At 34.6% G+C, this 15178-nt stretch overlaps 1 protein-coding gene across 1 annotated transcript in view; it reads right to left on the bottom strand.

Moving 5' to 3' along the window:
- Positions 1 to 1790: 1790 nt before the first annotated feature.
- LOC149847051 (P-loop containing nucleoside triphosphate hydrolases superfamily protein) overlaps positions 1791 to 15178 on the bottom strand; it is a 61700-nt gene continuing 48312 nt past the window's right edge. Inside the window, exons 5-7 of the mRNA XM_089996770.1 lie at positions 10169 to 10423; positions 2512 to 2690; positions 1791 to 2313 (exon numbers count right to left, since the gene is read on the bottom strand). Coding sequence (XP_089852896.1) covers positions 2022 to 2313; positions 2512 to 2690; positions 10169 to 10423 — 726 coding nt within the window. The 3' untranslated portion in view covers positions 1791 to 2021. The remainder of the gene's footprint in view (positions 2314 to 2511; positions 2691 to 10168; positions 10424 to 15178) is intronic.

Genomic DNA, 15178 nt, shown 5'->3' with positions numbered 1-15178 from the left:
GAAATCGTGAAAGGATCATCATCCTCCAGACTGGTTCCCTGAGAAAGGAAATATATGAAACTCTGTAATAGTTATTTATGTGAATGAATCTGGTGGGGGTCTGCCTAACCCCAGCTGGACATTCAAAAAAATAAAATAACATGGCACCTTGCCCTTTGTTTTTTTTTTAAGCATAGTTAATGGTGTTTGGTCGTTAACCGAAGTCAGCTGGTGCCAGGGTCCCCACAAAAGCACATGACACTGAATACTAAACCACGTACCCGGTAAGAACACCTAACCAACGCCCTCTTTGTATAGATGACTTTTTGTAAAAAAAAATTACAAAAATACACCTAACTTTTGGCCTATTTACAAACATGTGCCTAACTTTTGAGATATTAACAAAGCAATTTTCTAAAGTTTTGTGTAATTATAATATTTCAAAAGTTAGGTGCCTATTTGTAAATAGGCCAAAGTTAGCGTAAAACACCTCTAGACTTTTGAAAAAACAAAAAAGGAATAAGTAGCTCACTAGAAAATATAAAGCACAAGAAATTTATGACTCATGGCTAAATGAAAATGAAGATAAGTGGTCGTTATGATTTATGAAATAAAATAGGCGTCTGGCTAGAAAATGCAGAATACAAGAAATGTGAAACTCAAAACAAGATGAAGAGAAGTCACTATACAACAACAACAACAACTACGCCTTCATCCCAAAACAATTGGGGTCGGCGATATAAACCAAAAAAAGAAAATCATTCAGGGTCTTCCACATGAATCCTTCTCCTCCAATCATTTCTATCCAATGTCATGTCCTCGGTGAGGTTCAAAGCATTCATATCCTTTCCTATCATCTCCATCTAAGTCTTCCTAAGCCTACCCCGACCTCTTTTAACTAATATATTTTTTCATTTCTCCATCCGTCTAACTGGAGCATCATTAGGCCTTCGCCGAATATATTCAAACCACCGTAAACGATTCTCTCTCGTCTTATTTTCAATGGGTGCAAAACAAAATGAAGAGAAGTCACTATGATTTATGAAATAAAATATTGATTACTTTTTTTCCTTGAAAACTGATTTAAAAAGCCAACGTCCGTTTACTTTTTTCTTTTCTTAGCAAACGCGAAACTACAGCGTTGTGGTTTGGATGTCTAGCTGCTACAAGGCCTAGAGGTGTCACGTTGAATGAGACAAGTGAAGAAGGTTTATACATGTCAGAGTTCATTTAGAAATAGGCCTAGTCAAATGCACTTGCATTCGGTGCCGACAACTAAGCCAAAGCTTAGGCGTTTGCGTTGGTGTTAATTTTGACCTTGACATCAGGTTTGGGTTTGGGTTTGGTCTTGATGTTGATTTTGACTTCGTCTTAGCGAGTCAAAGTTTGAGCCCAAGTTTAGGTTCGATCTAAATCCTGCCTTATTTTTTGTCCGTCTATATCTACCCAAATGATTTACGACGATTGAGTTTAGAAATGTGACTATTAAGATTGCGTAAAAGGTTTGGTTTAACCATTAAGGATCAAATTTGACCAAGAACCACACTTGACCGATAGGTCAAACTTGAGCTGAAGTTGTTTGGTCATCGTTGAATCATTAAAGTGACCGATCCAACTTGAGAGGGAATTTTAAAAGATGGTTTCGAACGAGATAATGGATAGTTAAGTCGCACCATGGTTCGAATCCCATTATCCTCCAATGTGTTTACCCAGGAAAAGAAAAACAAGAAAATTTTACAAAAACCCGCCTGACTTTTGGCCTACTTACAAAGACATGCCTAACTTTTAAAAATTTATGAATACCCACCTGGTTAAGAAACTAATTCTCAAATACATGCTTTCTAAAACTCAGCTGGTCTTACGGTGGTTCAACCATATTTAGACATCATAAAAGTACCACATTGCCCTTTCCTTCTCTCTCTCTTAACCAAGTCTCACTAAATCTCTCCCTCCGCAAGTTGCCCTCATGCAAGAGCCTAGATTGTGTCGCTAGTAGTCACCAGTTACAGGTTAGAAGCCCGACTAGGATGCTGCATAGCAAGTTATTGAAAATCAACATCCGAACCCGCATCTGCCAGCAGCCTGAGGGGCTGAGGCACAACTTGCTCACACTGTTCTAGTATCTTTATCAGTGGTCCAGCCAAGGCTGCATCAGATCTCTCATAGAAACTGTGAAGTACCCCATGTACCGAATGGCGAGCCATCCTACTAAGAACTTGAAGATATTCATCAATCAAGCTGGGCAAGTCAAAAAATACAATTGTTTCAAACTCTCCAATATCCACGTCACAAATATGCTCTTTAGTGAACACTGATATGGTAAAGGCTTTGTCACTGCAAATATTCACAAAAAAAAAACTAGTAACAGGATAAACAAAACAAATTAGCATTAAAGTAAAAAGCATGTCATTGATACATTTGCACGTGTGGTGCATGACAATGTAGAACCAAAAAGCTAAACAGTGAATTGTGGAAGTTCACAATTACAAGTGCACTTAATATGAAGATGAGAAAAAAAGGTTGTACAATGACCTGGGTTGATTTGTATCATCGGAATGTCCAATATCCGCAATAGAAGTGGAGACAGGATAACCTGCTTGCCTGAGCGAATTAACTAAGACATGTCCAGTGCTATCCGTTCTCACTACATATAGACATTGACGAGCAAAGGATCGTTGACTTGTGTTTTCTTCCTTCAAGATAAAAATTGCCTAATCACAAGAATAGCATCATGAGATGTTGGCAATAGTTTCTTTTTGTTTGACAAAATATAACACAAGAAAAAGCAGTGATACTGATAAGACGCCCACCAAATTAAAGGGACACTTTGTGAAAATCAATATTCTGGCTAATGATATAGACCCTGGGCAATAAGCCAAGCAGATTCACATTTACATCTTAAGTTGTCAAGACAATGTCGGTGCAAAGCATCTACAAGAGTGATACCTTTAGAAGCACATTTAGGAAGACACACACACACACATAGACGTAGACACAAAAAAATGTGTGTGTGCATGTGTGCATGCTCTACAAAAAGATAGTCATTAAAATGTTAGACCAAATGCGTTTTCATTATTTTACTACCGTAGTACTTTTGACATGTTGACACTGCAGGGGCATTCTGGACATTTTTATTTTGCTGAAAAATAAATAATGTATTGTATTAATGTTGTATTGGGTAGTGTAAAGGTAGTCTTAATGTTTTATTGCGTAGTGGAAAGAATTGTAAGCATAGGGTAATCCAAGTCCCATAGCTCAACTATAAATATGACTATGAGAGCCCAATTGAGCTATCACTCTTAATTGCCATTGCCATCCACATCACTCTCTTCCGCTTCTTTGTTCTAACATATCTTGTGTATTATGTTAACATGCCCTTCATTTATGTGAGAACAAGGGGTCGATTGCTGAAGCCTTCTCTTTCATAACAAGCTTTCATGGTATCAAAGCCCTAAAGGATCAATCTCTTGGTTTCCTCTTTTAAGTTATCTCTAATCTCTTCTATTCCTCTCTTCTTTGATCTTTTTTACTTCTCACCCTTCCTCTTTCTCCTTTGCTTTTTTCTTTCCTCTTTTTCTTTTGTCCTTGTTCCTCTATTTCTTCCCTCTTTCTTTTCGTTATCATTTGTCTTCCCTTTTCTCCTCTTTTCTTTCTCCTTGTAAACTCTATTTCTTCCCTCTTATCTTACCTTTTTTGTCCTTTTTCTTTTCTTTTCCTTCCTTCTATCAGATCTGTTGCTGATCTCAGTCTTAGACAAACCAAAGTCTTCATACAAGAGGAGAAGAAGAGAAGGCGTTGCAGCTTGGCTCAATGCATGATTCCCAATGTGGGTCATGCCCTCTACTACCTCCTTTTATATTAAGTACATGCTGCAAAAATTGCATATTGGCCCCAAATAATAATAGGTGTCAAAAAACACAAGATACCTCAATATTACATGCTAATCAAGAATTGACAAAAATGTAAATAAAACAACTACCAAAAAAAAATTTACATGTAAATGCAGCCCCTAAGCTATTTTAACAACCTTCCTCAAGTAGTACATGAGACATCACCAACAAAAATCTTTATTTTATAAGGCCTTCAGTAAATAGAATTGCAAATTGATGCTCACTTCCAATTAATTTGGCTTCTAACTAAAGGCCTTCAATCTTTTCCGTCATAACTAGGTGTCAATGTCTAAGCACCAGCTGGTGCTTTTAACTACTTGGTATGAGAGTCAACTTTATCCTCAGAATTGCTCAAGTGCACAAAGCATGATCGACTGCAAGCTCATGAAGACTCCCATGGTTCTTGAGACTTGATTACAAGATGCTGAAGGAGATCCATTGCAATGATGTTATTGTATAATGCCATTAGTTATAAAAGATTCATCACTTTCTCACATCCTTATATAAAAATATATTAAAAATTTATATATTATACTGCAAAAAGAGGAGAATCTCCATCTATTTTGTGCAGCATAATAAAACAAAGGATACTGAAAATTGAAATAAAGCACTTTATTCAAAAGATGTAAAAGTGTAAGAAGTTGAATCGTGTGTCCTTTGTCACAAAGACATGCGGACACAAGCATGTGTGACGTGCATTCGACTCAAATGTTCAATTTTTTTTAAACGGAATTTAAGGACAATTTTCAATTTGATTAATCAATCAAAAACTATTTTTTGATATTTTAATATTAAAAATGCATTTTTATTGAACTAACACTAAAAAGGAATTTAAATATTAAAATAATGGTTGCACGTGTTAGTGTCTATGTCCACATATTTGTGTCTCCTGTCGTGTCACCAGGGACATGCTGCCAAAATGGCATGTCCCTGTGACATAGCAGGTTTCATTGAAAGTTTGAAACTCAAGTTTTAAGATGTAGACATTATGAAAAAGCCCTAATCCATGCACAACAACATATATTGAAGGACAAGCACTTGATGATCATCAACCAAGCTTAGTTTGGGGAGGGTGAGATATAAGAGGTTTGTGATGGCATATTCATAATAATTTGTGTTCTTATATGTGCCAGTATAACTTCTACATGTATAACATTATTGTCAGTTAATTATTTTTTATGGATAAACAGCAAAATACACCTAGAAGTTGCTATAGTACTTTCTGTGATAAAATATAATGCCTGTATTGAAGTGATTTTTGGATCCCCTTGCATCCAGACATGTGGTTGGTGTTTCGTTCTTCATTCTTGACCTTCTTTACATCAACATAGAATCAAATGTTGTGCAGGTGGAGTGTAATCTCCGACAAAGTGAACTAAATCAAAAGAATTTACATGGCCAAATTCTCACATCAACATTAAAGTTTAAAGTTAGTCCTACATTAACCCAACCTAATGCATAAATCAAATGCACTACCAATGTGCAGTCCATGTTTTGAGGTTTGACACACATTTGTCAATGATAGGCAAGGATTCTCTAAAAGTTACTGTCTTTGTTATGGTGGTCTATGGACCATATAATCATTCTTCCACAATCATTTTTCATTTCCCCAAGTTCAAAAAAGAATATTAGTTAAGTTTATATTTGCAAAAGAGAACTGTTTAAAAGTCACAAATAAACCTAGGTCAACCAAGTGTGATCAATTTCTAGTCTTTTACAACATATCATAAAATGCTTATAAATGTTTATCAATCATCTGCTAAATTAGCAAAATGCTTGAAATAAATTAATTGGTCTAAATATATTGACGAGATTATACCATAGTTACAGATATCGGCGATATATTTTGAAAATATCGCGATATTATCACGTTATGTTCATCAAACGATTTTATAGGTAAAATATCACAATATTTTGAAAATATTGCTAATTTGATAATATCGCGATATTATCATGAGAATATCGCAATACTATCGATTATTGTTACTGTTTTTACTTATTTTCTACATCTTAAAGGTATTTTTCTTCTTTATTTTGTATTTTTTACTTATTTCTTTTAGTATATATGTATTTTATTAACTAAACATGATATTTTCTTACTTATTTTTGTTATTATATATATATATATATTTATTTATTTATTTATTTATTTTTTCGAGATTTTTCCGAGATTTATCACCAAACCTATAATTTCATAAGAAATAGTCTCGCCGAGATATAGCCGAGATAATTTCATGAGAAATAGTACATTCGGATGTATGGGGTCCCTCACCTATCATATCAAAAGGAGATTACTCATATTATGTTTTTTTTTATGATTTTACTAGATACACATGAATTTATTATATAAATCATAAATCCGACGTGTTCTCTTTTTTTAAAGAAATTCATATAATGATTAAAAATTAATTCCTATGCAAACTTTTTATTCTTAGATCCCATTTGGGAGAATACATTTCTAATGATTTTCAAAATTACATAAAACAAAATGCAATTTGTCATCAAAAGTCTTGTCCTAGAACTCCGCAACAAAATGGGTTAGTGGAAAGAAAGCATAAACATATAATAGAAACCACTAGAACTCTTTTAATTTCCAAGGATGTTTCAAAAAAGTTTTGGGCCGAAATTGTTCTAACCTCAACTTAATTAATAGAACTCCTTCGTCTTCATTAAACAATGTTTCTCCATTTGAAAAGCTTTTTAAAATGACTCTCGATTTTAAAAGACTAAGAATCTTTGGTTGTAGGTGTCATGTTCTTACTCATAAAAATGATAAACTATCTCCAAAAGCCATTGAGTGTGTTTTCTTAAGCTATGGAGAAAATAAAAAAAGATACCGATGTTTTGATCCAATAAATAACAAACTTTATATTTCAAAAGATGTTACTTTTATTGAAAATGAAAATGAGTTTGATAGTAAAGAACCAAGAAAAAACATTGATTATTCATTTCTATTTGATTTATTACTACAAAATGATGAGTGTAACTCTATTGAGGTATTTGAATCTTTTGATAATGGCTCTAAAAGTGAGTATTCACTTGATGATAAGGATAGTAATTAACATGAGAATTTGAATGAACATATATCAAATAATACATGTATATACTAGACAGGGTGAAGGTAATCATTCATGTGCCCTGGACAAGTTCTCCCAAAACATATCTTTAGAAGAATTCCATCCTAAAAAATCAAATTGTATCTTCAGTGCACCAACTAGATTTGTATCATATGACTCATTCTCTCCAAACTTTAAAGCATGTTTAATAACTCTTCACTCTTATTATAAACCATCTCATTATAATGATGCCAAACAATACCCTAATTGAAATGAAGCTATAGAATTTGAACTTAATGCTCTTAAGAAAGCCAACACATGAAATCCTCCCCTAAGCAAGAAACCTATAGGATGTAGATAGGTTTTTAAAGTAAAAACAAAAAGTGATGGATCGTTAGAAAGATATAAAGCAAGGTTAGTTAACAAAGGGTATGCTCAAAAATATGGATAGATTAGGAGGAAACCTTTGCCCTGGTAGCACAAATGACAAGTGTTCAAGCTCTCATTGCCATTGCGTCTATTAAAAAATGGCTTATTTTCCAATTAGATGTTAAAAATGCTTTTTTGAATGGAAAACTTGGTGAAGAAGTTTACATGGAACCTCTTCCATGGGTGAATTTAACTGAAAAAGTTTTAAAACTAAAAAATGCCTTGTAAGGTCTTAAACAAGCTCCTAAGGGTTGGTATGACAAATTTAGTAATGTTTTAATTAATTTAGGATTTATTTCTTGTTATATTGACACTACTCTCTTTGTCAAGAAAACAGGTACTACTATTGTGATCAATGATATTAAAAATGAACCATGAGGCGCAAAAGACATGCCTCGCCTTAAGGCGAGGCCCTCTGTGCCTCAACGCACCAGCGTGAGGCGTGAAGAAGAAGAAGAAAGAAGAAAGAAGAAGAAGAAAGAAAAAAGAAAAAAGAAAAAAGAAGAAAGAAGAAGAAAATATATTTAATTAGTTTCTTAGTTACTTTTTATATGTTACACTCATATTTTTTAACTTTTATAGGTTAATCTCATATTTTTTAGTACTTATTAGATTTTCTAAGTTTCTTGGTTACTTTTTATATGTTAATCTCATATTTTTTAGTATTTATTTGAGATTTTATATTGCTTATTGGTTGTTGTTTTATAGGACATTATATTTTTCAATTATATAATTAGTTTTCAGTTATGTAATCAGTTTCTTAGTTACTTTTATATGTTAATCTCATATTTTTTAGTACTTATTTGAGATTTTCTATTTCTTATTGGTTGTTACTTCATCAATAAAGCATTTCTTTATTTATTTATATTTTTAGATATCTTTTTATAGTTTTTTTTAAGTTTTCAAAAAAAAAATTTGAGGCTTACGCCTCACCTCAGTTTTTGGTGGAGTGCCTCGCTATGCCTCAACGTTTTTCACAACACTGATTGTGATTCTTCTTCTATATGTTGATGATAAGATCATCATAGGAAACGACAAAGAAGGAATTATTGAAATTAAATCAATCTTAAATAAAACTTTTGATATGTCTGACTTGGGTTTCTTGAGATAATTTGTAGGCATTAAAGTGGCCTACTCCCCTAGAGGATATATTATCTCTCAAATTAAATTAGTTGCTGACATATCTGCTACGTCGGGAGTTTCATATGAAAAGAAAGTGAAGACCCCAGAAGTCATAAATGTTAAATTAAGACTCGAAGATGGTGTATTGCATGAAGATCCTACTCCATATCGTCAATTAATTGGATCTCTCACTTATATCTCCATCACCCGACCTGATATTACTCATGTTGTTCATGCGGCTAGCCAGTTTCAGCATGCCCCACAGTGCACATGGCAGCAGTAATGAAGATTGAGCGATATATTAAAAACACAATTTCAAAAGGGTTTTTTATCCTCTTCCTCATCTTTTGATTTAACTGTTTATATTGATGTTGATTGGAGAGGTAATCCAAATGACAAAATCTCAACTACTAGTTTTTTTAATTTTTTAGTAGATCCGCTGATTTTTTGGAGGTGCAGGAAACAACAAAAAGTACATCTATCTTCAATTGAAGTCGAATATCGAGCAATGGCTACAACGACAATCTTGGAGTCATTGGGGCCCCAACGGTCATAAATATGACTGTTGGGAGCTCCCCAACGACTCTAAGAGTGGGGAGCTCCCAAGGGCCTCCTCTCTCTTTTCTTATATATAAATAGGGGTGTTCTCCCTTCATTAGTACTCATTCCTTTCTCTCATATTCTCAATAATATTTACTTTTTGTTTGCCTTTTGGCATTATCCCTTTGTGTGTGCACTTAAAGTGCTTGTTTACTCTCTTTGTATTTGTCCATTATTGGATTTACAAGTGTTCTACACTTTGTTATTTGTAATTCCACTTACTTCATTACACATACAAGCTATGTCTGTGTCCTTGATGACACAAGTGGGCATGCTCGGACTATAATTTAATATTTTAAGGCTTTATTTCAATAAAAATGAATTTTTAACATTAAAATATCATGAAATTGGATATTTAATGATTAAAATATTGTGTCCCCATGTCCTATTTTCCAAAAAAAATTCAAACTTTTGAGTCAAACCAGCGTCACGCGTCCTTCTGTCCACATGTATTTGTGACATAGCATACAAATTGAATAATCAATCACACACTTAGACTCTCAAATTGCAAGTGGTTCCCATAATTACACTTGAATCTCATAAATCAAGTGTCATGGCAAATGGACTATATTCACACTTTTGAAGGCAGCATACAACAATTCAAAATCAAACCAGATTGTGATTCATTGAACATTCTCATGTTCACTTCAAATAATGGAAGATACAGCGAGACGAATTAACATTACACACTAAACTCTCAAGACAGAAACTTCACTTGAGGTTTGTCCTGAAATCAAGTGTTCATATGCTATCCACATAACTAGATCCTCAATGTAAAGATTCATTTTATGGGATGAATTCTAGAGATCCACTTTCAACTTAATGTCGTATAAGAACTCATGTAGCTTTCATGGAAACATGTTATTTCAGGAAGCCAAATGACACTTCTTTTAGAAGCTAAATGACATGTCACAGATATTACATTAATTGACAATTGCAACACATTATTTAAGGAAGCCAAATGATACTTTTGAAACTATTCTGTTTCGAAACTAAGTGACAATGACACATAGATGCTTATTAGACTAATTGATATTTTTTTAAATTAAAGAAAATTTCTGGTGAAAGCATCTCTGTTTCTGTAGAACAAACCTTGGATATTTTTTCGTCCTCTGAGTCACATAAGTACAATAGCTGCAAGATGCACATGCATTGACTTATTACAGAATTATCAGAGGGCAATCTCTTGATTGGTGCCTTTAGTAGAGTTTGGGTCGCTAAAATAGACAAGTACCCATAATTACCACTGAGGATGATAGTTTGAGGATTTCCAGAAACCAGCTGCCTTATTGATACTAACTCGGTTTCAAGACCACTACTAACAAAACATTTCAAGCCATCAATAACCTGTGGATGCCAACAGAATAAAGAGCCTGGTCAACATCTTCTAACTAAAACAAAAGCATAAACATTAAAAGCAAATGACAGATCTAGCAAAAAACAAAAATGTGAATGATGCAAGCCTGACAAAAGTACTATCAATGAGCCTTTGACATCATATAACGGTGTCAGCAGATAAAAAATACAGATATTGAGATACATGAAAAAGTTGGCCAACCAGAATGATATTATTGGTCTACCAAGTTTGGATTTCTCAAGTGATAAGCTACCAAAACATCAGAACAAAAATGTGAACCCAAACTTCCAAGGGTGAGACAATTTAGAACTTTAAATATCTAAATCACTAATACAACTTTGACACCTCATAAATCCACCAAAGTATCAAATAATAGATAGTTATTTTCTTTTCCTTTTAAAAAGATCACAACTGTATTGGTATAAGCATAAACCAACAATAAGTTTCACAGATAATCAGCATATCTGGTAAATTAGCAATTACCAACCTTTGTCTCCTATAATTAAATGAATTTTCATACCGAGTAACTAAAATATGAATCACTTTAGATAGATACCAGTTTGGCATGCCTCTTAGTAGATCAACAATGAGAAAAGTATGTTTTAACTTGTGCTGGGAATTATTTCCATCTCTTTACATGTATCGGGTCTCTGATATTGCAGCCACTGAAGATCTGCCTATAGGAACAACTGCATCTTTTTCAGAAATTTGACATAATTAAATACTCTATGCAGCTTTGTTTTCCTAGGTTTTTCCCAAGAAAGATGAATAAAGGGCTTCTTTGGTTCATAGAAACAAACACTTATTCCCTGCAATCAAAGTCTCCTACATCCATGACATCAACGTCCCAAAAAAAAAAAAACATTCTGGATGCATTCCAGCAAATGCCCATTCAACAGTATTCCTAGAATATTGATTTCTATGTTTTATTTTTCACAAAATAAACTTCTTTCCATGAAAGACTTCTTGATACACACAATGCAACCCAGGGAATCTATTCTCAAGAAAAAGGAAACCAAAGTAGCGCAGTGTTAGTCTAAAAGGAACTGCTCCAAATGCCATAGTTACCAGAAGCATGTTAGGACCCCAAGAAGCGCACTTCAGAAACAGGATACTTATTGCTTCCCCAAAAGGAGGGGAAGCGATTAGAAACCCACTTCCTAATCAAGAAACGTGCTTCCTTAATAGGAGGAAGTGCTCTTCTTTAATAAACAGAAACAAACTTATAGATAAAGGTAATCGTGTTTCTAAATGATATGAAAATGTATCTTGATAGCCGGACTTGTTCCTTTTTTTTCTGAGAGAGAAAGGTTGTTAGAGGTGCCTAGACTGACATCACCATCATCCAGGCTCTAGCGTTTAACATGCCTCCCTTTTCTCCCCTTTTCGATTAGGGTTTCTAGGTTTGGCCAAAAGGAAAAGTGGAGAAGGTGATGGCTGTAAAAATTAGGGCATAAATATGTATTGAACCCTAACTCAATCATCCAAGAGAGAAAGTGTAATACCCCGATTTTTGTTGAATATTAATATCTAAGGTAATGAATATTTTTGGCAACCTATTTTATGATTTTTGAATACACGGTTGCGACCATATCGAAATTCCGAAAAGAACGCAAGTGATTTCATCGAAATCGGAGCTCGTAAGCTCGCAAAACATGCCCGACAACCTCAAGGGCAAAATCATAATTTTGAAGGTCGATTTTATGAGTTTTGGACACTTGGTTGTGAAAGAAAGAATAACCCACAATAAAAGTATTTCTCAACAAATACTCACAAGGAGATTACAAGGACCGAAAGGCTCCTCAAAGAAGGCTCAAACACAAAACCACACAAAATACCCAAAAAAGGGTATACAAAAAAAAAAGAGAGGAAAAACTTCATTAAAGTGGGAGAAATCCCAACTAAAAGAATAATTACAAAGGGGAATAAGACCCCATATTTATAGAGAAAGTAGAGAAGCCTTTAAGGGAGTCATTGGGCTCCCAACGGCTCTATTTAGAGCTGTTGGGAGTCCTGTTAAAATATGATGTATATTTATATATATACATATCTATATATATAGATTACGACACATATACATATATATGATATATATGTCTATGTGTCTATCTATATATATATAAATATATATATATATATTTATTTTTGTAAAACCCGATAGGGGTATTTCTGTCATTTCACCTATACACGCATATCATTGATATGCTTTTTCTTTTCTTTCTTTTTCCTTTATTCTTTTTCCTTTTTGCTTTTTTAGTTTTTCTTTTTTAATCATTTGAGAGGGGTCCACATAGAGTCGTTGGACCCCTCCAACGGTCATAAATATGACCGTTGGAGGGGCTCCAACGACTCTATGGGAGCCCCTCCTTGGGTCCCTTGCTGTGTATAAATAAGGGGCACAGCCCCATGTTTTTTCCAAGCTTCTTGTGAAGCATTCTATGAAGTGAGATATATTTTTTTCCTCTTTTTGTGCTCAACCACTTTTGTGGTTTATTTTGCCCCTTTGTGGCCTCTTGTGTATGTGCGTACTTCCGTGCTTTCGCTTGGAGACTTTGCCCTTTTTCATTTGGCACTTCATTACATGGTATCAGAGCTTGGTTAAGAAGGCTTCATCGGATCCTCCCTTGACAAGTAATACCTCTCATCTCTCTTGTCTTATTAATTTGTTTTCCATAAATGGCCAACAAAGATGCAAAAATCGATCTCTCATTCAAATTGGATGGGACCAATTACCGCATGTGGGCCGCCGCTATGGAGAATAATCTCAAAGGTAAAAAGCTTTGGGGTTACGTATGTGGAACCATTCCGGAACCACAATTAAAGTTAACTAAATTTAAAGGAAGTGAGGAAAAAGCTTTGAATGAAGAAGAAAAGGAAAAGGCTATTCTTGATTATTCTTCTAAAATGGAAGATTGGGAAAGTGAACATGCTAAAATCTTGGCATGGTTCATGAACAACGTCGAATTGAAGATTTGTGCAAACCTTGCAAAATTCAAAAAGGCTAATGAAGCATGGTTCTTTATGAAAGGCATGTACACTCAAAGAGACCTTGCCAGGCATTTTTTTCTACAAGAGAAGGTAAGAGCTACCAAGCAAGGTGATATGAGCATTAGGGACTACTATAGTGCCTTATCCTCTTTGTGAGATGAACTTGTCCTTCTCGAACCACAATGGGAAGGAAGTGCTATTGCTATGAGACAAGAGCAAATGGAAAAATAGAGGTTCTTTCAATTTATTCATGGGCTTCGTCCCGAATTTGAACAACTTAGAGGATCTCTACTTCATAGGGCCTCTACTCCTCTAAGCGATATATTGGCCAATTTATGTCAAGAAGAAACCCGTTTGGCCTTGAAAAGAGATGTTGATGAAGTGCATGCCGTGTCTAGACCCGGCAACAATGTAAGATCATATAAACCACCACATTTTTGGAAAAATAATGGTGTTGGAGGAAGAAAAATCATTTGTCATAATTGTAATGAACTGGGCCATATTCGTCCCGATTGCCCTAGATTCAAAAAGAAGGTGGCTTCCGTGGGGGAAACTCCTCCAATCATCAATGAAGATTCAAAGAAGGATGGTGACATAAAGGAGTCCATCGCTCATCTAACCGAAACTCTTCAACAATTTATAAAGATGAACGCCTCTACATCATCTTCTTCACCTTCCACTTCCGGTGCCGCCATCTCCTCTTTTCCAGGTATGACTTCTTGGATTCTTGACTCGGGTGCCTCTTTCCATATGACTCCAAATGCATCACTTTTATCAAAACCAAGTCTCAATAAATTTAAACCATATGTATCCACCGCCGATGGAACATCTTTAAATGTTATAGGCATTGGAAACCTTGAGAAAACTTATGACCAAAACAAAGAATTTTTTGTTCCCAAAATCCGAATTATTCCAAAACTTAATCTAAATCTTTTTTCCGTCTCCCAAATTACCGATTTTGAATGTAATGTCTCGTTTTCACCAACCCATTGCTATGTGCAGGATCTCCGGTCTGGGAAGCGGATTGGGCAAGGCCATAGAAGAGGGGACCTTTACTATATGGATTTTTTGTCTTTGTCATCCAAATCATTTTGTAATCATGTTCAATCCAAAGATATTGAGACTTGGCATAAGAGACTTGGACACCCTAGTATTTCCAAGTTGTACCTTTTTCCGTTTTTGGAAAAATTTTGTAATACAAATTCATTTACATGCAATGATTGTATTCTTGGGAAAATTCACTCTCTTCCATATTCTCATAGCAATTTTGTGTCAAAAATACCTTTTGAACTTGTGCATTCCGATGTATGGGGACCGGCACCCGTTATGTCCAAATGGGGCTTCTCTTACTATGTTTCCTTTATTGATGATTTTACTAGATACACGTGGGTTTACATTATCAAGAATAAACCCGATGTCTTCACTAATTTTAAAGAGTTTCACGCCCTTGTTCAAAATCAATTCCAACACAATATAGCCATTTTTAGATCCGACTCAGGAGGAGAGTACATGTCTAAAGATTTTCAAAATTATTTTAAAACAAATGGAATTTTGCACCAACGATCTTGTCCTAAAACTCCGCAACAAAATGGTCTTGCGGAAAGGAAACATAGACACTTAATCGAAACCACAAGAACTCTTCTTGTGTCTAAAAATGTTCCTAAAAATTTTTGGGCCGAAGCTCTTCTTACCGCAACATATCTTGTGAATCGTATGCCCTCTTCTTCCTTAAAAAATGTTTTGCCCTTTGAAAAATT

The sequence above is a fragment of the Nuphar pumila genome, chromosome 2 (assembly GCF_984573655.1).
Source record: "Nuphar pumila chromosome 2, dmNupPumi1.hap1.1, whole genome shotgun sequence".
Classification (NCBI taxonomy): domain Eukaryota; kingdom Viridiplantae; phylum Streptophyta; class Magnoliopsida; order Nymphaeales; family Nymphaeaceae; genus Nuphar; species Nuphar pumila.
Note: the sequence above shows the minus strand (reverse complement) of the source record. Positions and strands in the feature narration are given on the sequence as shown.